General features: G+C 36.8%; 1 protein-coding gene across 3 annotated transcripts in view; it reads left to right on the plus strand.

Moving 5' to 3' along the window:
* Positions 1–24,947, plus strand: part of LOC101977326 (beta-galactosidase-1-like protein 2) — a 51,719-nt gene that overhangs the window by 20,720 nt on the left and 6,052 nt on the right. For all 3 annotated transcript variants that reach the window (XM_078047351.1, XM_078047354.1, XM_078047352.1), the window contains 7 exons: positions 10,167–10,248; positions 11,930–11,994; positions 16,731–16,815; positions 17,839–17,976; positions 18,673–18,753; positions 20,222–20,328; positions 24,246–24,392. In XM_078047351.1, coding sequence (XP_077903477.1) covers positions 10,167–10,248; positions 11,930–11,994; positions 16,731–16,815; positions 17,839–17,976; positions 18,673–18,753; positions 20,222–20,328; positions 24,246–24,392 — 705 coding nt within the window. The remainder of the gene's footprint in view (positions 1–10,166; positions 10,249–11,929; positions 11,995–16,730; positions 16,816–17,838; positions 17,977–18,672; positions 18,754–20,221; positions 20,329–24,245; positions 24,393–24,947) is intronic.

Consider the following 24,947-nt stretch of genomic DNA (forward strand, 5'->3'; position numbering starts at 1 on the left):
ACTCACTGGAGTTCCAGGGACCTTAAAGAAGTCCTGTTGTTCCCTGAGTTCTGGATGATCTTAGAGGGCAAAGGTCAAAATATTGGCTACTTTTTCCTTGGCCCTTTTACTTAGAGACTTTTGTCTCTAAGTTTGGATTTCAAACATCTAGTAGTCCACTTTTGCCATTCTTGAAATTGGAGTAATAGGTTGTGACTTTAATGTTTATAATTTTACAGTTATTCCTTTTGTTTAACTAGGGTATCAGTTTTATAGTTACTCCTTTTGTTTAACTATCGTTAATATCAGTACTGGAAGTCAGCATTATATTCTCTCGTCCTAGAGGTAATGCTTTATATTATCTCAACTCAGGATATTCTTATAGAAGTAGTACTTCTGTAAAACACTAAGAGGTAATAGTTATAAAGTAAAATTAGCAAGAACTTGACTTGTAAACCCAATAGACACAAGAAGTTATCTTCATAATAGGTAATGTTATAAAAAAAAATTGGCCTTTGCTTTCTCCCTGATGTCTATCCAGTAATGAAGACAAGGTTTTGAGAAAAAGGAAAAAGAAGTTTTTTTTCTTTGTTAGCAAAGGAGAAATATAGATGACTAATTACCTGGGGAACAATGGTTCTTTATAAAAAGGTGATTTAATGGCTACATTTCAGTTGTCCGCCTCTTTAGGGTCATAATTTATTTGCAGCTTTGAGAGCTATTTTTTTTTTAAGATTTTTTTGGCAACACTGAATTATTTCTTTCTTCTGGTATGTGAGCCCAGGGATAGACAACTCAGCCCAGAATGAAAAGAAATGTAATCTCCCTTACCCCAATGATAGGGAGGGGAAGATGGAAAAAAGAAAAAATTGTGTCAGTTTTAAAATAAGATGCAAAGCAGCAAGGACTACACTCAGAGCATGAAGTAGACTCTGTTATAATGAGAGCAGATCAATGATTTAAGGAATGTTGTTGTTTTTAAACGTGAAGAACTAGATTTTATTCTCTATCAAAATATTAGAAGTTGACCATAGGGAAAAAATGCTTAAATAACTTTGACTGTGATTATAGCCAAATTAATTGCCCACAAATTTTTTGAGATTTACTTTTCACAAACCATTTGTAACTTAATTAGATACTCTATAATTTCTTTTATCCTTAGTTTTGTCTTTTATTTCAAAAGAACTTTAAGACAAAAGTATTATAACTAGGACAAAATATTATTCTACTCTACAAGATACTTTCTCTTTCAGAAACATTTATTTTTACCTATTATTTTTTCTTAAGATATATTTTCATATTTATAATGTTCTTATAACTTTCCTAGTTGCTGACCTTTTAAAGTATACATTCTGAAACAATCTATGAAATTTCTGAATTTAGACAATAATAAGATGAAATACTTTATGCTTTTCTTATAGTTTTTTCATCAAAACACAACTTGGTTTCTTTTTGTTCCTTGCATGTAGAACAACACATGTAAGTATAATTCTCTTAGTCACCTTGTTTTTTAGTGAAGACCCAACAATTTATAAAAATGTATTTAATAGACCCATATATATGTTGTCTTACAGATTTTAAGAAGCCAAGAATACTTGGATTTATATTTAGCAGTTGATGTTTAGTATTTTAACCTTGCAAATTAATCAGATGTCTCTTCTAACAAACACATTTATAAAGATTAAACCCATTGTGTTAAGTCTGATTTACCCATTTTAGTTGTTAACTTTGGGTTATCATTGAAAACCAAAATATCAGACAAGTCTACTTAATGTTTTAATCATCTTTTTCCTGTTGAAGAAAAACCCTGGAAGCAATGAACATTGCACCTTAAACAGTTTATAAAAACCAACACTCTATGTGTCAGGAATTTAAAACAGTTTTTAGTATTATCTATTTAACCAGTTTAAGTCATGTAAAATAAAAGGAATTTAGTTCTATTTATTTATGAGTGTTCATTTATCTACATGCCAATTTTTGTACCATGCACATGATATATAGACACCAGCACATATGTCAACACAACACAGGTGTGCACATTCATAAAATAGACAGGAAACAAAGATTGTATGCTTTGAACCAGGTATTAGATCCCCCACAGATAGAAGATAAAATACCTACAGATGTTTCTTACACAGACTGTAAGATTTAACTCTTAAGAAATTAAAATAGAGCTTGTCAGAAATTTTTAAAGTATGACTTGGACATGGGAATAGCCTTACATTTGGGAGATGTTAGAAATAGAATCTGTTATCCATGGGGATGCTGAAATCAAAGGTTCAGGTGGCCACTTGTCCTCCACAGGAACAGATCCACTTCCAACATAACCACTGTTTATTCTCCCTCCTTTGAGCTCTTCACAGGAGACATTCTCTTTCCTTTTCTATTGTATTTGAAAGTTAACCCTTGGATAACTGGCCTCTGAATAAAAACAACAGGAAAAAAATAAGAGCTAGAAACTCAGGTTGGACCAAACAAAACTAATTGGTGCAGGACTGAAGGTGAATTCATAAGAAAAGCCTCGAGCTCAGCAATAGATAGAGTCTTTGAGAAAATGGCATAGCCATAATTACTCTAGTAAAGAGCAAATAGAACACCTTTATCTAATCAGAGTGCACTTTTGGATCAGATTAGAGTCAGCTCAGATACTTAGAGTGGGAGCCCATGAAGTCCTAAAGAAGAGATTTTCAAGGAAAAAAAAAAAATCTTTCTAGAGAGAAGAGAAAACCATGTGGCAATTAGGGCTTTTTTTTTTTTTTTTTTTTTTTTTTTTTGACATTCCCGGGCCTGTTTTGTCAGCATCATGAAGCTGAATTCCTATGATTTTGGGCAGTGCCTGCCAAGTTGTTCCTGAAGCAGAATGTGGACTTCTTAGGCATCCTCAAGAGGTCTGGGGCCTGGTGCAGCTGGACTTTTCAGATTCCCTTCCTATTTCTTTCTTTCTCTAGCATTTAAAGAAGGACTTGGAAAAGGGCAGAATCCCAGAGCATAACAAAAGAGAAAACAGTCTTTTCTGTCCCATAACAGCTTGGATTTGAAATTGACACTTTTGTTTTGTTTTGTTTTGTTTTGTTTTTGGTCTCACATCAGTTTGGGCACTTGCTCATGCAGCTTACATTCCAGAGAGATGTTAGGCAGGCAGCTAAGGAACAGGGAAAGCAGTCATTTTGAGCATGAAAGGCAAAAAAAACCCTTATACATAGGGCACTTTTGACATTTCCCCCTTTTTGTAAAACAAATTCACCTGTAATATGGTATTACAGTTTATGTTTCTCTCCAGCGGCTATTTTTCCCATCCCCTAGTTGGTAACTAGGCCAGGCTTGGGTGCTGAAAAATGTCAGGCATTTTCTTTTTCTTTTTTTTTTTAATTTTCATTTTTTTATTGATTGTTCAAAACATTACAGAGCTCATGATATATCATCTTTCATACATTTGACTCAATTGGGTTTTGAACTCCCCAAATACAAATTGCAGACTCACTTCTGTTACATACTCACATTTTTACATAATGGCATATTAGTGACTGTTGTATTCTGCTACTTTTCCTATCCCCTACTATCCCCCCTCCCCTCCCCTCCCCTCCCATCTTTCCTCTCTACCTCCTCTGCTGTTGTTCAATTCTCTCCCTTTTTTTCCCCCTCCCCCTTGCCCCTCATAACCTCTTATAATTTTGTGTATCACTGAAGGTCTCCTACCATTTCCATATGCTTTCCCTTCTCTCTCCCTTTCTCTCCCCCCATTCGTCTAGTTTACTGTTAGTCTTTTCCTCATGCTCTTCCTTCCTGTGGCATTTTATTTTTCAATGTCTGAAAATCAAATTGACCTAAATTTTTCAAAACAAGTATCACCTGGTTTTTTTTTTTTACTTCTCTTCTGTGAGTGGCTGTGGAAAAGGTTGAAGCCTACTGAGCTAGATGTTCTGACCCATGTGGCTTAAAATATTTTGAGGGAGTATTTCACATCTATAAGGACAAAAAAGGAGAACAAGGCATCCCCTGTGATCTTTGTTTCAGCTGTGCCCAGGGCATCCTCTGGTATCTTCCTTGTCTTTGGACAGCCATAAAAAATTTTATCTGCCCTTACAGGTGTGACTTGTAACTGTAAAATCATGACACCCTTAGATGTGCTACTTGTCTTCTGTGATAAATTCTGGATTGTGTGTGCTGGCTTACCATCAGTTGAAAAACTTTTTTAGTGAAAACTGGGCCTCACTCAGAATGGAGGATACTAACTTCTTGCTAATTACTGGAGTTAGAAGAGGGCATTTGCCAGCTGTTTGTTCCCTTAAAATTTGTCTTAAATGTTTCCTTTGTCTTTTGGACCCTCATACTCACAGGACCATGGTCTCATATTTTTTTGCTCAATTTGCATGTGAGACAAGCCTGATAGTGCTCCAGTTGATGTCTTCGATTGAGAAAGGCAAATAATCTAGCTCCCTGAACTAGGTGAGATGAAGGATAGTTTGCTATAGTTTCATGAGAGTAAACTTTTGGTCTTTTTTCCTGCAGGATTTCGATGGGGCAGCTGCTTAGAAAACATACTAAGTCTGAATTTGAGACAAATCAAAGAATTTTATTTTACTTATCTTTTTCTGGCCAAGGATGCTTCTTTCAGAGTCCAAGTGGCCTTCTGATAGAAGTGCGCCAGATTGTCTGTGGTTCCAACATTTAAGGAAGAAAACCACATCCTATGGAATCTGAGAGTTGCAAGCAAGCAGGATTCAAGGGCTAAAAAAGCATTTAGTAGAGTAAAACCAGACAACCACATCCTGGGTTCGAGCACAGTTGTGGTGGTGCATCCTGGGTTTGAGTATATTTGCAGGTGTATGAAGCACAGAAAAACAATTCTTTAATAATTAAAAAAAACCCAGCTTATATAAGAGTTTCACACAGGGACCTAAAGATGGAGTCACTATGGCTGTACTTACTTATACTTGTCTATAACTATTTCTTATATTTAACTATTGTTCTACTGGCCTATACCTATCTGTAACCTATATTTGTCTGAAACTGTCTGTAACCATATTTAACCTAAGGGCATACACTTATCACCTTATATTGTCTATATCTTATTGCTAACATCCTTAAATCCTATGTCTTACAATTATGTGATTATATTATAGTACTATTATTTCTTCTATCTTACTGTTAATTCTTTTTTCTTATAACTTGGGCAGACCTAGGTAACTTAACATTACTAATTCTATAACACTTATCTTATAATCCTATTGCCTTTCCTATTTCATTAATCTATATTTTATAATTCTAATCTATAATGTATTGCTTGTATTGATTAATTTAGATCCTAACAGGATGAGGGGGAACAAAGGAAAAGATGTTTTGTGGAATCCCAGAGAAGACAGTCTAATTTTGAATCCAGGGGAGCTCTATCTTGATAATCTCCCTAACAGGTTCCTTTTTAAGAGGTGGACACCAGGAACAGGCTTATGATTTGGGTTTCAGAAAGTGGTCAAAAGCCTGGAGGTTCCTAGAGATTTTATTCAGGTACTTGATAGAAGGTGAAAGAATTGAGGGTAAGCAGGACATATAGAGTAGTTGGAAATAACCTACACTCCAAGGCACACATAGGGAAGAGACATTTTTCTCACATAGGAGAGAGACTGTTTGGCTCATGCTCTTGTCACCTCTTTCCCAAAGACCTTGGATCAGACCAAGACTTTGTTTCAGGATCCAAGAGACATCAGGTGAGGGTTCCCTCTGCCATCAGGCCAAGTAAGTCAGAAGCTAGAAGCAAGGGACAGAAAGACAGATAGTGGTTGACATTTGGTACTCCTGAGAGCTGCCAGGGTCAGGCTCAGGATATCAAACCTTTGTGAAGCACCGGGGGAGTCGCCCCAGTCTTTTGCCTTCAGTTATCTCAAGCTTTCTCTGTCCCACTCACAAATTCTCTCCCACAGAAAGGAAACCAAAGCAAATCAGGACTAACATCTACAATGCCTAGGAAAGGGGGATTGGCCCTGATGGCCCAAGAAGCCTGTTATCTGAATCTTATAGAATGGCTATTCACTTTATTTTTTTTAACATTGTTTTTAAAATTTGTTCTTACTAGTTATATATTCAGTAGAATGTATTTTGATATATTATACATGTAAGGAGTATAACTTCCCATTCTTCTGGTTGTACATGATGTGGAATTACATTGGTCGTGAATTGATTAATACACACAGGAAAGTAATGTCTGACTCATTCTACCATCTTTCCTATTCCCATTCCCCCTCCCCTCCCTTCATTCCCCTTTGTCTAATCCAAAGTACTTCTAATCTTCCCTATCCCTGCCTCCACTTATTGTGATTTAGCATCTTCATATCAGGGAAAACATTGATTGTTTGGGATTGGTCTCCAGTTCTGTTCATTTATTGGCAAATACCATAGTTTCATTTCTCTTTATGGCAGAGTGTAAATGTACCACATTTTCTTTATCTATTCATCTGTTGAAGGGCTGATAAGCTGATTCCATAGTTTAATTCTTGTGAACTGAGCTGCTGTAAACATTGATGTGATAGCATCACTAGTATGCTGATTGTATAAACTGAGGAGTAGGATAACTGGGTCAAATGGTGGTTCCTTTCCAAGTTTTCTTAGGAATCTCCATACTGCTTTTCATAGTGTTTGCACCAATATGCAGTCCCACAGCGATGTATGAGTGTACCTTTCCCCTCCATATCCTGCCAACATTTATTGTTGCTTGTATTTTTTCTTTAAAATTTGGTAGTTGTAGATGGACAGCATGCCTTTATTTTATTTGTTTATTTTTATGTGGTGCTAAGAATAGAACCCAGTGCCTCACATGTGCTAGGCAAGCACTCTGCCACTGAGCCACAACCCCAGCCCCATGTTGCTTGTATTCTTGATGATTGCCATTCTGACTGAAGTGAGATGAAATCTCGTGATAGTTTTAATTTGCATTTATCTAACTGCTAGAGATGTTGAACATTTTTCTGAATATTTGTTGACCTGTCATAATTCTTCTGTGAAGTGCCTGTTCAGTTCCTTTGCCCATTTATTGATTGGGTTATTTGGTTTTGGGTGTTGAGTTTTTTGAGTTCTTTATATATCCTGGAGATTAATGATGTATCTGAGGTGCAGATGGCAAAGATTTTCTCCCATTCTGTAGGCTTTCTCTCTTTACATTCTTGATTGTTTCCTTTGCTATGAAGAAGCTTAAGTGACTGACAGATGCCATAATTTCAGAGCAAGAGGACTAAACATTTGAATGGAGCTTAGGGCTACCAGAAAAGGCAGTGAATCATTGGTCCATTTTACTCACTCTTCCATAGATCCTGGAGGAGTCCCCAGAAGATGCAGCACCGAGCAGGACTGGGTGGGTTTTTTGTCTCATGAATTTGAAGAATGAGATCCATGAACACAAGGGTGAGAGCAAAATAACAGGAATCATAAAAGCAATAGAAAGGTAGCAGAGCCATGTGCAGTGGCGCACGCCTATAATCCCAGTGCTTCAAGAGGCTGAGGTAGGAGGATTGCGAGTTCAAAGCTAGCCTCAGCAACTTAGCGAGGCCCTAAGAAACTTAGTGAGATTCTGTTTCTAAATAAAATATTAAAAAGGGCTGGATACTGGTTCAGTGGTTAAGCAACCCTGGGTTCAATCCCCAGGAACAACAACAACAATAACAAAAAAGCAGAATTCCCAAAGGAGGATTGGTCCCAAGAAAGAGTTGCTGATGGGTGTCTATTTTCTAGGGATTTATGTGAATCTACAGGGTGAAAGAAGCTAGTCATGACCCAATCTTGGGTAAGGAACTCCGTGTCCAAAAGCTCTTCACACATCCTTTCATCCAATCACATTACCATGCCTTTTTTTTTTTTTTTTGGATGGGATCCATGCACTAAGCAAGCTATAATCTCACTAACAGTTTTCCTGCTTATACAGGAATTTGCCTGATCTTGATTAGACCTGAATTTTTATGTCTGTAGTTTCTCAGCACTGCTACACAGACACTTGATCTTGGAGGGACCCAAGTTTCCTATCCGCCTGTTTTAACTCTTTGTCTTGCCTCAATAGTAAAAATTACACTGTATCTAACCAATATAAATTATAGAATAGTACTATAAAACATAAATATATTTATATTTTCTAGATAATAAGAAGAGGAAAAAGAGACGTTTTAAATTTCTTTTTCTTCTTTCTCAAACTGAAGCATCTTCCTTGGGATAACCTGACTGTAGTTGAAGAATGCTTGATGACTTTAAAATATGCACATAAGCCTGAGGCCTACATTATCTTTGGATTCCCAGTAGAGGGGATATTGTCTCTATTTACAAAGAGAAAATCAGTGTTTATTAAATCAAATCTCTCTTGTACCAGGCAGGATCATGTTAATCACCTAGTTCCCTGAATGTATATGTCTTAGATCACTATGTATATTAGATAAAATTTTCTTGAAAGACCTTATCTAGTACAAACTTGTTTATCTGCCCAAGCAGTATAAGGAACCCAGTAAAAGGACCAATCATGTTTGGTCCTTTAGTATCACAAAGCACCAACCAATAAAGGTATGATTTTCTGATTTTGTTTGATTATTTATTATTTCTGTTTCTTTGCCAAGACTTCTCATTTTTTCTTTTAATTCCGTGAACACATTAATGACATCTATTTCAAAACTTATGTCTAATAATTAATCTAAGATCAAATCTCATAAGTACCTGTTTCCTTTGTAATTTTTCTTATGGTTTCAACCTAGTCACTTTTTTATTCAATATCAGACATTAGCTTATGAGATCATTTGAGGCCTTTTGTCATCCCCGAGATTGATTCATTTTTGCTTCTGGCAGGTATTTGCAATGATTTCAAACTAAGATACCCTTGTGAAATGAAATTCTTGTTCACCCTTTTTTTAGGGGGTTGCTCTTCTGGTCTTGGCAGGAAGCCTAGGATTTTTTGTGGTTCCTCTACTGTGGGGTAGTCTCCAAACTGCAGTTTCTTTCTCCAAGTCTTATAATACTATACTGCTGGCAACCCTTCTAAATTTCTCAGACTCTCAACTGAAACTTTAGGAATGAGCCACTATCTCATGGGAAAAGCAATACCAAACACTAGCTTCCTTTCTCTCCAGGATCTGGGCTTCTCATATTCTACCTTACATATCTATGTAGTATCTCCAAATAAGTCTTTAGAAAATATCTTGTCCAGCTTGTCCAGTTGTTATTAGAAGGAAGGTTCATTGGATATAGATGTAGAATCTGTTTCTATCCCTATGAGTTATGAATCATGTCTCTTGGTTTTGTCCAGGACATCCACAGGATGCTAGAATAATTGCTATCACCTTTCAGTATCACATTTTCTAGTTTCAATATGTTATATGGTCATCTGCCAGTAAGCCATGTTGCTCACTAGGGCTAGAGATGAAGTACTGCATTCTCATAGTATCTACAGAAGATGGAGTAGGATAACAGTAACTGATAGATGACATACTGTCTCTTCTCACATGAGTCACTTCTTTGCCTCACCTATTTTTCAAAGGAGTCCAGTAGATACACACAAATTCACAGTACCCAGTAAAAGGTTTAAGGGTAAATTTCAAGAATATTTTCTCTTTCAGGATGTTTTGGTCCAAAAGACAAAACACACCTTTGGCTTTTCTTAGTATCCATGGCCACAGTCTTAGTTTTTTACCCCTGAATTAGATAAATCCCTTGTTTCTTGCTGTCTTTGATTTAGAATCTCCCTAGCACTGTTTCTAGTTAATGTAGGAACATTAAGGGCTGAAGCAGCAAAGTGACTATGGATGGATTTAGCAACAACTTATTGTCTTTGCCCATTGACGGAAGGAAAATAGCAGAGGCACGTGTGAATTTGGCCCATGACACATGGTTAATTTGGATGACAGTGAGGACAAGAATGTTTATCTTAAGCTCTGACATACTGAGAAAATCCAGAATTTAAGTCCTTAGAGAAAGCACTGTATTACGTGAATGTAAATAATTCCACTGCCTCTTCTATGAACTTATAGTTGTCACTTTGACTTTGCTGAGTGTGACTGAGGCAGAGACTATATTTCTGTTTTAAATTTCTAACTTATAAGAAGTTGGTTGAAGAATTAGACTTTCTTTTCCATGTTTCAGCCTCATTCTAGTATTTTTTTTTCTATAAAAGAAACAATCCCATGGACCCAGGAAAAGTCTGTTTGTCTTTCTGAATTTATTCCTAGGCCCTGGAGAAAAGAAAGGTCGAGGTGCTTCTCATGACTGCTGATAGTGGACGAGTGCTGGGAAAAGGCCGTATAAAAAATGGTACAGTTTTGGTTTCACCTTGTGTTTTCCAGTAGACAGTTCTGAAAGAGCAAGAGTCCTTCTGGTGCTTCATCATTTCCATCTCCTATGAGGAAGTCTCATGATCTTTAGGTGAAAATGGTGGGAAATTGAGGTCAAAGCTGAGTTAGCATGTTAATCAGCTTTTTGCTGCTGTGACCAAAAAAAACTGACAACCTTAGAGAAGGAAAAGCTTCTTTGGGGCTCACAGTTTCAGACATTCAGTCCATGGTTGGCTGATTTCATTGCTCTGGGCCCAAGATAAGGCAGGACATGATGGATATCATGGTAGAAGAAGCAATACTCTACTCATGGCAGCTGGGAGGCAAAGACAGAAAGAGGAAATACCCTCAAAGAAGATGAACCCTTCCAGGAGAGCCCTTAGTGATCCACCTCCTCCAACCATGCCCCACCTGCCTACAGCTGCCACCCAGTCAGTCCATTCAAACTAAGATGGACTGATTAGGTTACATCTCATAATCCAATCATTTTACCTATATTTCTGCATTAACACAAGAGCTTCGGGGGGAATACCTCTTATCTAAACTATAATAGGAAGCCAGGCCCTATCTTCCTGTTCCACCAGTTGTTATCCCCAGAGCAGCATAACACAGAACACTTACTTCATCTTCCTCAATCCCTTGGTAGTCCAGAAGGGGTTCTGCCTGGGATCAGAGTAAAGGTTATTTTCAATGCTGTCAAATCACTCTTAATTGAGAAACAAGGAGCAGATGAATATCAAAAATAGCAATGCTATGAACCTGGCCTTGGGAGCTGGTAGAGTAAATAAATTTATAAAATAAAGCAGTGGGGGTGCTGTAGATGTAGCTGAGCAATAGAGTGCTTGCCTAGCATGTGCAGTGTCCTGGGCTTAATCCCTAACACAGCCAGAAAAAAAAAGTGTTGGGAGGGATATAAATTACAAGGAGCAAACACAGGTTGATATGCAGGACAATGCATAAAAGTAACACACAAATGGAGATGAAAAAAAAGTATAAGGGCTGGGGATGTGGCTCAAGTGGTAGCGCGCTTGCCTGGCATGTGTGCGGCCCGGGTTCGATCCTCAGCACCACATACCAACAAAGATGTTGTGTCCGCTGAGAACTAAAACATAAATATTAAAAAAAAATTCTCTCTCTCTCTCTCTCTCCTCTCTCACTCTCTCTTAAAAAAAAAAAAAGTATAAGCGTGTGCCCCTATGTGATAGAGTACATACTTAATATTAGCAAGGCCTTTGGCTCAATCCCAAGCACCTCCTCCAGTCCCCAAAAGAGGTTAAATGTCCTAGAGTCAAGTTTTGGGTGTTAGGTGATTCATCTCTCTGAGATAAATTTTTTCATTCAGCCTGTCTATTCATCAGCATCACATGGTGGTTTATTTAAATTGCACTTGTTACTTTAAATTCTCTATACATGCTAAGTGAAGAGATTTCTTTAAAAGCCCTTTGTATATTGCATGTGTGGGTTATATCTTTATTGCTAGTCACCAAATGAAATGTCTGAAACTTGTATACATAGGAGGTGCTGAACCCAGTTCTCTAGTCTATTTCTGTTAGTATGTCTTCTGCAGTTTGGGGACCTTGGTGGAGAGATTGTGACAAACTCTAGGTTCTCAATCAAGTCATAGCAAGACTTTATGCACTGTTTCTCCTTTCCCACCACAGTGCTGGTCACTCTTCACATGAAGAATATACATAAAGGAACTTACAAAGAACTTTCTTCAATTCAGGTAAGGACATTTCAGAGATGCAAACTGATAGGGAAATTCTCAGCAGAAAACTGAGTTGGTTCAGTTAAAAGTTTAATTATTTGTGCCCTAGAATGCCTATTCTAGGTGGTTTTAGGTTCAACTGAATCAAAATCACATGCCCACATTACCAGGTCCATACCCCACAGCTATAGAAAGTCCACTGTTACTTTTTTTCAGTGCATTTCTTATACTTGACTAAAAAAGTGAACATACAAAACACAGTTTTAGGGGCAGATGTACTATTAAATCAATATAAGGAAAAAGCAAAGCTTTTGAGCCCCCTACTTTTTTAATTATTTTTTTTATTTTTTTAACTACCCGACAGCAGTGGAAAGGATTACAATTCTTATTTCACATATAGGGCAAAATTTTTCATATCTCTGTATATAAAGTATGTTCATGCTAATTTATGTTTTTATACATGCACTTTGTTTTTTTTGCATTACAATTCTTAATACACATATATACCATAATTTTTGTATCTCTGTATATAAAGTTTGTTGACACCCAATTCAAATCTTCATACATGTACTTTGTATAATGATGTCCATCACATTCCACTATCCTTGCTAATCCCCTGCACCCTCCCTTTCCCTCCCACCCTTCTTCTCTATCTAGAATTCATCTATTCCTCCCATGCTCTCCCTCCCTACCCCACTATGAGTCAACCTCCTTATATCAGAGAAAACATTCCTCATTTGTTTTTTTGGGATCGGCTAACTTCACTTAGCATTATCTTCTATCTACTATCAACGCCATCCATTTACCTGCAAATGCCATGATTTTGTTCTTTTTTAATGCTGAGTAAAATTCCATTGTATATATATGCCACATTTTTTAATCCATTCATCCACTGAAGGACATCTAGGTTGGCTCCACAGTTTAGCTATTGTGAATTGTTCTGCTATAAACATTGATGTGGCTGTGTCCCTGTAGTATATTGTTTTTAAGTCCTTTGGGTATAGACCAAGGAGAGGGATAGCTGGATCAAATGGTGGTTCCATTCCCAGTTTTCCAAGGAATCTCATACTGCTTTCCATATTGGCTGCACCAATTTGCAGTCCAACCAGCAATGTTTGAGTATACCTTTTCCCTCATATCCTTGCCAATACTTATTGTTGTTTGTCTTCATAATAGCTGCCATTCTGACTGGAATGAGATGAAAAATTAGAGTAGTTTTGATTTGCATTTCTCTGACTGCTAGAGATGATGAGCATTTTTTCCTATATTTGTTGATTGATTGTATCTCCTTTTCTGAGAAGTGTCTGTTCAGGTCCTTAGTCCATTTGTTGATTGGGTTATTTGTTTTTTCAGTGTTTAGCTTTTTGAGTTCTTTATATACCCTACAGATTAGTGCTCTATCTAATGTGTGAGGGGTAAAAATTTGCTCTCAGGATGCAGGCTCTCTGTTCACCTCACAGATTGTTTCTTTTGCTGAGAAAACAACTTTTTAGTTTGATTCCATCCCATTTATTGATTCTTGGTTTTAATTATTGTGCTATAGGAGTCTTATTAAGGAAGTTGGGGCCTAATCCCACATTATGAAAATTAGGGCCTACTTTTTCTTCTATTAGATGCAGAGTCTCTGGTTTAATTCCTAGGTCCTTGGTCCATTTTGAGTTAAGTTTTGTGCATGATGAGAGATAGGGGTTTAATTTCATTTTGTTGCATATAGATCTCCAGTTTTCCCAGCACCATTTGTTGAAGAGGCTATCTTTTCTCCAGTGCATGTTTTTGGCACTTTTGTCCAATATAAGATAATTCTAATTTTGTGGTGGAAGGATCTACCTTGCTCTTGGATAGGCAGAATTGATGTTATCAAAATGACCATACTACCAAAAGCACTATACAGATTCAAAGCAATTCCAATCAAAATCCCAATGGCATTCCTCATAGAAATAGAAAAAGCAATCATGAAATTCATCTGGAAAAATAAGAGACCCAGAATAGCTAAATCAATTCTAAGCAGGAAGAGTGAAGCAGGTGGCATCACTATACCAGAACTGAAACTATACTACAGTCAATAGTAACAAAAACAGCATGGTATTGGTACCAAAACAGGCCAGTAGACCAATGATACAGAATAGAGGACACAGAGACTAACCCCTACTTTTTTGTGTCTGTTTCCCATTAAAGAGACTCTTCCCTAAATTAGACAAGATAGAACCCACATAGTTAAAGGATAGCAAAAACTTGAACTCGATACTGTTAGTGGTTTTAAATTTAAAAATTTAGATTAAATACTTTTTTTTGACTGTTCGTTTTTGAGTCAGTTTTTTATTAGGCTCTAGGTATATATTGGTCAAACAGACATATTCCTTGCTGTGTAGAAGCTATATCTAGGTTTGTTCACTGTGTGTGGATGTTCTCTTGCTGCCTTTGTTCAAATTGATATTCTCTTAAAAAAAAAAAAAGATGGACAAAACATATCAAGCGCGGTAGCACACATCTATAAACCCAGCTATGCAAAAGGCTTAGTCAGGAGGATAACAAGGTCAAGTCCAGCTTGGGAAACTTAGATCTTGTCTCAGTATATACCTCAGTAGTAGAGCATTGGTCCAGCATGTGTGAGGCACTGGGTTCAATGTTGAATTCCCAGTACTGAAAAGAAAAGAAAAAAGATGAGCTAGTCTAGATGAGAGAGTGCTGGAAAACAGTGGGATCTCCTGGATCTCAGTAGGCTGAAACCAAAAGGCAATAGTTAGTTATACAATATTTACATTAAAATCAAAACAAAATAAAAGCAGAAAATCTTCATGGGCAAATGCAGAAAGGAAGATATCAGTTTAACAATCTGTTATTGACACTATGTTGCATGAAAGATATTTTGGAAGTTATGTTTCACCTAAATAAAGTCTGTGACACCTACTGCCAGTAGGTCTTAAAACTTAGGTTTTATTGATAGAAATGATATCATCACATTTCTTCATACTTTAAGAACACATTTGAAGCATTTGTTTTTTTGTATTTTTTTCTGCTTAGGTCATCATGTCTTAGGTTGCATTTTAATAAAGTGGAATACTTCCAGGTGACATGGTTTAGAGGTTATGTAAAGATAAACTAAAAGAACAAGGAATGAGTCTCACTTTAAAGATAAGATTCATTTAATGGGCATCTTAAAAGTTTATTTTCATATGTGAAAGGGAAATTCTTTTTAGTTCCATAGAGCGAAATTAGTTTCAATGACACCAAAAATTAATGAAAAACCCATATTAGCTCATTAAGGATTATAATTTCTAACAATCTGATTGCTCCAAAAATAAAATGAACTGCCTTAAGTAGCAAAGAATTCTTTATCATTACAATAACAAAGCTTGGTCCAATATTTAGAGAAGACCATGCCTAAGTGAAGTGAGAAATAATATACTAAAAACTGGAATTTTAAAAAGTCTTTCTAATGTAAAAACTATGAGTCTCATTCTGCTTGGAGAACTATAACAAAATATCACAAATAGAGAAGCTTACAAACAACAAAAACTTATTTCTCATAGTTCTGGAGGCTGAAAAATCCAAGCTCAGAATGGTGGAAGATTTGATATCTTGTGAAAGCTATTTCCTGGTTCTTATATGGCATCTTTTTCTGTGAATAGGCAAGGCAGCTCTCTAAGGCCTCTTTTCATAAGGGCACTAATCCTTTCCATGAAATCACTTACTAAAGGCCCAGCCTCTTAATACCATCACCTTTAGGGCAAAGATTTTAAGTATTTGTGGGGTTCACGAAGTGCTAAGATTATATGATTTGGGATCTTGTGAAATTAAGAGGAGGTTGCAAGAGCTTGAACCATTTGGCCTCAGTTTAATTAGCCTTAAAATATTGAGACTATTTTGAAATTTAATAAAAAATTTTTTAAAAATCTAAATATAAAGACCACCAGGCAGAAATAAAGATAAGGTCAAACCATATGAATTTGTGGTAAATCAAATTGGCAGCTCAGATGTGAGGGTTCCAATTGAAGGGTCCCAAAGTTGGAGATTGTGATAGTAATGACAGCAGAAATTCAAAAAACAGATTAACTTCATAGTGCTAGAAGGAACAGAATTCAAAGGGTCAACTACAGAGTGCAGCCAGAATAGAGAGGCTAGCAAATCCCCAGGAACTGGAAAGATAAAGGAACTAGAGGGCACACCATGATGGAAAGGGAAGAGTGAGCACTTACATGTTTGAGAATACTAGGTTTGGGGAATTCTTATTATCATTCATTCATTCATTCATTCATGGTGCTGGGGATTGAACCCAGGGCCTCAATAGCCAGGCAAGCACTCTACCACTAAGCTATATCCATAAAACCCCAAATGGGGAATTCTCTTTTAAGGGAATTCACCATTTTCAGTATTCATTTGTTGAACATTCAGTGCTTCCTTTGTATCAGTTATTTCCTTACTAGACCTCTACTGTGATCATTGAAGAGAATGAGAAAACTCTATTTATAGAAGTTTACAGATTCTATTTCTAGAATGTTCCAGAAAGAGCTATGTTGGAATGGCAATTAATTTTACTAAACCTTAAGTAAGATGACCAGTGAAATCACAAGAAGAATAACAGAACAGGACAGTGATATGAGAATGGGAGAATAGAACTCAGAGTTTGTGAGTAGTGATAGATTGTTCTGAGTTGCAAAGAGGTGTGAGAACTGGACTTTACAATTTCCTTCTTAGCAATTCAGAGCTTCTAAATTGTATAAACATTTTCTAAATTGTTTCTTGACTTTTCTCAGGGTCATAGTCCTATAATGATGATGGTATACACAGTGAACTCTTTTGACTCATGGGGTGTTGCCCGCCACATTCCAGACGGACATAGTGAGTATTCCTTAGTTCCTTTCTCTGGAGAACATGTGATACAGGTGGCACCGACCTATTTGTTTGCTTATTTCTTCTAATTAGTGTATTTGAGATTTAGAAGATAAGACTCCTACATGTCATAACTTTATAAACATCAACATAATTAAGTAGATATCTGAAGGTAAATGACCTCAGAGCATGGACATGAAAGATATCATTGTAATTAAAATGTAAGTTTTAACAGTTTTCACTCTAATTATATTTACTGAGGCTATAAAAGTAATTAGAATAAGTTGTTCTAACAAGTAGGGGAATTGCATGAAGGGGAATTGGATGGAAGAAGGAAGTTATCTGGCCTCTGATTATCTGATCTTGATTTACCTGTCCTCTCTGGAGAATTGTTGATAATCATTAAAATGGATTTCAGCTAGCCAGGTATGGTGGCTCACATCTGTAATCCCAGTGGCTTGGGAGGCTGAGGCAGGAGGATTGCGAATTCAAAGCTAGCCTCAGCAAAAGCGAGTCACTAAGCAACTCAGTGAGACCTTGTCTCTAAATAAACTACAAAATAGGGCTGGGGATGTGGCTCAGTGATCAAGTACCCCTGAGTTCAAACCCTGTTACCAAAATAAAATAAAATGGATTTCAAAGGTGCTATAATTTCAGACCAATCACAGTTAGAAATAAGACCTTCAGAAACAATAAATTGGACATTTATGTACCTGAGGCAAAAAAGCACAACACTAAATATTTTATATGTGCAGTTTGTGCTAGAAAAAAAAATATCCTCTCAAACATGAACTCAGGAAAAAAATAATAAATGACTTTGGGTTATGAAAACAAATCTGGGAACAATTCCATGAATCCTTTATTGAATGGATTGGAATGCATCTTAATCATTTCATACATTTTCTGGGTCTGAGATTATGGTGGACCTTGAACATTTTAGGATTAGGTGATTTGAATATCCATGAGGATCTATAAATTCTCTCAAACTCAATTTATTCCCCCTTTTTACCTTCTCTTCCTGTCTCTCTGCAGTGCTACTTAAGGATGTACGTGAAATGCTCAAACTTAGGTTCTCCCTCAACTTCTACATGTTCCATGGTGGCACCAACTTTGGTTTCATGGGTGGAGCTCAACATTTGAATGGTTATTACCCTGTTGTCACCAGCTATGGCAAGTACCTGTATCTCAGAATTGTCCTCAATATTGACTACCCCCACATTGGAGACTGAAGCTTCTTAGGTTAGGCCCCCAAAGACAATCTCTGGAACTGTTTGCCTGTTTTGCCTAAACATGTTGGGGATGGAGGATTAGGGATTTGTTCTTCTTGGCAGTACTAAAATTTACCTACCATGAGGATTTGGGCTCTCAGGGACTTTGCAAGCAGAGAAGTTAGTAGCCTAATCTTCTTCATTTGTTGTACAGACCCTTGTCTTAAAAGTGCCCTCCAGAGCAAGTTGCTTTGGGTATCCACTAATGTGTCTTCCCTAGTACACAAGTCTACTAAGATACCTTCCCTAGAAAGGGTGAATGAAACAAAGGAGTTCACTTAGAAATTGGATAAAAAGGAGAAACCAATAGGCTCTATTGGTGTGAGCCTTGGGCTCTCAACCAGGGCTTAGTGGGGGACCCATGGACTGGGGCTTTTTTGCCTCTTATTGAAAGCCCTGCAAAGCTTTTCAGATGCCTCTTAGTTTGAACAACAGGGATGTGGAGTTTTCTTATCTAGTGCCCCCTATTTTTTTTTTTCTCCCAAAGCTGCTGAATTAAGGATCTTTTGCTCAGTACCAACCTCTCCTCTTTTTCTGGAGAAAGAAAATGACAATGAGGCTTTCTTGGAGAAAACAATAAAATTTTCTTATTTTTCAGAGTATGGGGCACTGCTGAGAGAGAATGGAGATTACACGCCTGAGTATACCACATTTCAAGAGGTTTTTCGGTCTGTTATAGGTACTCGGCAACAACCTCAATATGAATGGTGACTTAGTCTTCTCAAGCAGGAAGGGAGTGAGGGACTGGGTGAACATATTTTGGAGAGAAATTTGATTTGCTACAATTTATTTTATCAGGAGGCACTGGGATTATGCACAAGATATAGAGCCTGCTGCTATTTTTATTAAGTCTTTTTAGTTATATATGACGTTAGGATTCATTTTTTTTTTAAAGAGAGAGTGAGAGAGGAGAGAGGGAGAGAGAGAGAGAGAGAATTTTTTTAATATTTATTTTTTAGTTCTCGGCGGACACAACATCCTTGTTGGTATGTGGTCCTGAGGATTGAACCCGGGACGCACGCATGCCAGGCGAGTGCGCTACCGCTTGAGCCACATCCCCAGCCCGTTAGGATTCATTTTGACATAATTGTAAAAGCATGGAATATAATTTGTTCTACTTCAGGCCCCAGTATTTCCTCTTTCCCTCTCCTTCTCTCTCCCTCTGTTCTCCTCCTTCTACTTTACTGATCTTTCTGCCATTTAAAATTTTTTAATTTTAAATTTTTAAAATTAGTGTCTTGTGGATATACATGATGGTGAGATTTACTATGGTATATTCATATATACATAGAAAAGTTAGGTCAGATTCATTTCCACTATCCTTCTCTATCTATCCCTCCACCCTGCCCTTCATTCACCTTTATCTACTCCACTGATCTTTCTTCTATGTTTTTAATCCTCTCCTTCTTTTGGATTAGCTTCTGCATATCAGAGAAAACATTCAACCTTTGACTTTTGGGTCTGGCTTATTTTTTTTTAACATGAGAGTCTCCAGTTCCATCCCTTTATTAGCAGATGCCACAACATCATTATTCTTCATGGCTGTGTAATACTCCGTTGTGTATACATGCTACACTTTCTTTATCCATTCATATGTTGAAAGCCACCTAGGTTGGGCTCCATATCTTGGCTATTGTGAATTGTGCTGCTATAAACATTGATGTGACTCTGTCACTGTAGTATACTGATTTTAAATCTTTTGAATAAAGGTGTTCAGCACAGGACCATGTTGCTTTGGTCTTAGTTGTACATGGAATCCTCTGTTGAACTTCTAAATTTCAGATGTTCCAGGTCCTTCTCAGAGCTATTATATAGGTATGTTATATGGCCTAGTTGAAATGGGAAAGGAGGTGGGGGAATCTGCGAGCATGTGCATTTTCCATTGGACTTTGGGAGCCTGGGTTCAGCAGGTGGTATTGATGTGCCCCTTCTTCTTCCAGGATAGCAAGGCACTTGTCTCAGAGCTTAAAGGTATGAGAGGACCCTTACTTAATCATTTCCTGCTTTGATTCTTCTGAAATTAGGAAGTTATGCCGTGACTGGACCCTTTATTCTTGATGGCTTTGGGATAGCAGGGTATCTAGTGTCTTTGATTTGGGTTGGGAGGGGGTCCTGGAATGATCCAACTTTGTGTTTTCTCATTGCAGCAGCTCCTATGCCCCTCCCACTAAATTACATACCAAAGAATGCCTATAAGTCAGTGACACTATTATACTTCATGACACTGTGGAACCTGCTTCCCTACCTGGACTTGGTGAGCATTTCCTGGGTATAGACACATGGAAAAATTTTTGGAAAAAAGAGAGAGAATTGAAATAACATGGAGTAAATGAATAAGGGAAAAAAAGGAATCCTTAAAGATGTTGGTTCCTTCTACCAATTTTACAATTCAGATAGGAAACCTTTCTTTGATTAGAAATCAAAGAAAAATGAGTTAGGGAAAAACTGAATACTAATTCCTATAACACTCATTGAATGTTCATGTTTTGGGAACTATATTGTTAAGATGATGTTTTAGGCAACTCCCAGTCTAATGAGTAAGAAAAGTGAATGAAGAAGCGATTGTAGGGTCATAGGTCACATGGAAGAGGAAATGAGGCAGCACAGTGTTGTCAAGGGAACATGCTGTGCGAAAGAGTAGAAACACTGGAGTCACTGAGTTGAGTCTTTGCTCCAACATTCACTGGCTATGAGACCTTAGGGAGGTCATTTAACCTCACTCTACCTAAGTTTCCTCATCTATAAAATAAGGCTCTTAATTGTTCTTACCTCATCAGATTCTATATGGATTCAGCAGTTATGTCTCGATTTGTGTGTATACGTGAGTGAAATTGAAAGTATGTCTTTACCACTGATTCACATCCCTAGACCTTTTAATTTTTTAAAAAGTTTATGACGAGTTCTCATTAAGTTTCTGAGATTGAACTTGAACTTGCAATTCTCCTGCCCCAGCTTTCCAAGTCACTGGGGTTACAGGCATATGCCACCATGCCCCACTGTGATGTGTGGTTTTTTTTGTGTAATTTGATGGCATTTTTAAAAAGTAGAGAGAATAGTAGGGAATCCCCATGCACCTAACACCCAGCTTCAAGTTTATCAATACAATACAATCTCATTTCACCTATACTCTCCTCCTCTCCCCTTACCTTTTACAAAGTTATTTTAAAGCAGATCCCAGACTTATCCAACTCCAGCTATAAATAGTTCAATATATATACCAAAAGATGTTTCTTTTTTAATAAAAGCAACAAAATCATTATTATCCTTAATAATAATGACAATATTAATTCCTTAGAATTATTGATTTTCTGGGAAATGTTTAGCAACTGGCTTGGAATTAAAAGCTGGTTCATAGCGTTTGCTGATTTCTGGTGGGGAAATATTCCCACCATGGTTAATTTCAGACTGCTAATATGATGATGCTGATCACAAGCTGGGAAGGTATATCCATGGGTGGTTTTAACAAGCTCATACAAGCTATCTCTAACACACCACAGTTTAAAATAATAAAATAGCCAGTACTTGAATTTCTCAATTATCTTGAACTTCTTTTTTAGCATTGATTTCTTCATGTCAGCATCTATGAAGTCTATTATACATCATTTGATATGTCTCTTTAGCCTCCTTTAATCTAAAGATTTTTTAATTTTTATTTTATTTGTTGAAAAAGTTTGATTATTTGTACTATAGAATTGCCTACGTTATGAGTTTTGTTTTGCCGATTAGATCACCACTATGTCAAGTAACATGTTTCTAGACTCACATTATCTATATCTCAGTTTGATAGGTAGTTAGATCTAAATGCTTGATGGGATTTAAGTTAGTTTTTTTTTTTAAATCTGTTTGCAAGTATACTTTGTAAATGGTGCTATTGTACTTTTTATGCATCGTATTCTAGGCACATAATGCTGGTTGTTTCTGGTTTCATAATTGATCAGTGGGTTCAGGAGTTGTAACGTTTCCTTTCTTCATTTTCATTTTCCCATCAACCTTCTACCCAAAGATTTTATCAGCCATTAACAAATATTGCATTAAAATTTCTTTTGGTGGGAATATTTACACCACAGAAATTGCAAACACCACAAATCAGTGTTTTTTTTTCCAGAAAGACAATTGCTAAATGTTTTCCAGAAAAATCACTAAATTTAGGGAATTTTATTTATTACATTTGTGATAAATTGTATTTATTACATGTTGTGATGATGATTTTGTATTTTTTTAAGAGTTCTAATTTTTTGAGATGTTCATTGAACTATTTGAAATCCTATGCTATCTGCTTTAAAATAATACTGTAAGGGATAGGGAGGTAATAGTAAGGAATAGATGAAAGTCATGTCTTGATAAATTAAACCAATATTTCATTATAGGCCTTGAAAATGGTATTATTCTAATTCTGAAATTCCTTCTGCATTTACTCACTTGAATTCTTATAACAGAAGAACTCAATTCTTCATCAATTATCTTATTCTGAAGTGTAGTTTAAATAGAAACATCAGGACAAAAGTTCAAGTATTTTCTTTTATCAGAAAAATGATTTTTTCCTACATATCCTCCAAAGTTAGCAAGTGAGTTGTTTTTCTAATGTTCTTTGTATGATTATAAACTCATAATTTTTTAAAAACACATTTACCAATTTTCCACCCTATTGCATTTCTTTTTGATGCTCAAACTATCCCATCCTAGCCCAGCAGGAGCCCTTCAAATTGGCTTTATGTCCCCTTGATGTGATTCTCATAGCTTTTGATATCTTCTTTGCTTTTTGGTCCCTCTAGATGTTTTAGACTATATGGCTCCAGAGACCTAGAATAATCAGTATTTCTCCAAGAAGTTCATAAGGGCCATTTCTTTTTTTATTTTTTTTTTAGTTATACATGATAGTAGAATGTATTTTGACATATCATACATACATGGAGTATAACTTTCCATTCTTTTTTTAATATATTTTAGTTGTTTACAGACCTTTGTTTTTATTTACTTATTTCTATGTGGTGCTGAGAATTGAACCCAGTGCTTCACATATGCCAGGCAAGCACTCTACCAGTGAGCTCCAACTCCAGCCCCTAACTTCCCATTCTTGTGGTTGCACATGATGTGAAGTTATACTGTTCTTGTATTGATATATAAACATAGGAAAGTTATGTCCAATTCATTTTACTGTCTTTCCCATTTTCATCTCCTCTCCCCATAGGGCCATTTCTGTGTGCTAAGAAGTTTGAAAATTTCTCTGGAAGCTATGAGAATCCATAATATAGCAAAGCTAGGAGTATCTTCTGCATGTCAGAAGAATTTGATAGTTCTGCGGGGTACAGCTTAGGGTGGGACCATGCTAGAACACTTAAACCATATAGAAGTATACTGAACTTGAGCTTGGTGATAGGTATGAAGAAGGAGGGTTAGGGAAATAGACATTTAAAGTCAGACTCTAAAGTAGGTGATGATTGGCTGATATATAGGATGTGGAGAGGAAGGAAGAAAAAGAGAGAGGACACTCTCCACGCTTTATGCATTTTTGACTGGATGGATGGTGATCCTCTTTTTTAAAGGAAAGAGAACAGGGTGTAGATATGTCATGGTGCCTACAACTTGGATAATATTGCATGGAAAACATTCATGGACCTCCAGATGGAGAAGTCTAGTAGACAGGAGGGTAAATAGCCTTGGAGCACTCTAGATTAGTACTAGAAAAAGCAGTTTTATGAAGAAATGTGGACAATTAAAGTGTGAGCTAGAACGATCTCTCCTAAAAGATGCAAAAAGGGAAAAGAAGAGAAGGCCAACAGTAGAAATAATCTGGCACAGCTGGGTAGGAATTCTGGGGACCAGAAGTCTTGTCCAGACTCTACCATGAATTAATGAGGAAGGCCCACAAATCACTCTCTCTTCTTGACTGCAGCTCTTTCATTCAAAATATAAGAATAACTCATTGGCTAGTAAATGCAAAGAAATATGAGGTTTGTTTAATAAACAAGAAGGATAATTTATTTGCTGCACATAAACATGAGTATCCTCTCATATTCCTTTTGGATTGTTCTGTTTGCGAGGCTGTGGGGGTCATTCCTTTGGAGAACTGGGCTTTGGCAGTTTCTGAGATTTTTCTCTACAGCCTGAACCTTCAGCCTGTTGTGTTTTTTTTGTTTGTTGTTGTTGTTTTTTTTCCTGTCTTTGCGACAGCCAACCAAGTCTGTCAAGCCACTCACCATGGAACAGCTATCTGTGAATGAAGGAAGTGGTCAATCCTATGGGTACACGCTTTATGAGACTGCCATTTCCAGTGATGGCATCCTCACCTCAAAGGGCCATGTTCAAGATCGGGGTCAGGTAGGGTGCCATGAAGGGGTTCTAGTTATGCTCATCTGTTATCACTAACAAACTGTGTTCCTGAGGGTGAATGTCTAAATGGTGGGGTAAACCATTTTAATCTTCAACTCTTTCTTAGCATCTGTTCCTTCCTTGAAATCTTTTATATATAGACTAGTGTGTGTCTGAGATACAATTCCCAGATACCCCTGGGAATTGTACCACTAAAACTTACAGGAGCTGATGATTTTTTTTAATGATTTTTTTCTTCTGATAGTGTTTTATAAAGAACTTACATAGTCCCTATACTTATTTTATATCAATCCTTAATATTCCCATTGCATATTACAGTTGTTGTTCTCATTCAACTCTTAAAACAACTGAGTCATTTGTTACAAACAAGGAAACCTCAGCATGTTAGATTTATTTTGCCATGAATGTATACATGAGAAAATGGGCTTAAAAGGGAGAAAGATTTATTTTAGTTTCAAAAGATTCAGTCCATGTTGCCTGGCTCTGTTGCTTTGTGCCTGTAGTAAGGAAGAACATCATGGCAGACACATATGGTGGAAGAAA

Source organism: Ictidomys tridecemlineatus, chromosome 4 (assembly GCF_052094955.1).
Source record: "Ictidomys tridecemlineatus isolate mIctTri1 chromosome 4, mIctTri1.hap1, whole genome shotgun sequence".
NCBI classification, from domain to species: Eukaryota; Metazoa; Chordata; class Mammalia; order Rodentia; family Sciuridae; genus Ictidomys; species Ictidomys tridecemlineatus.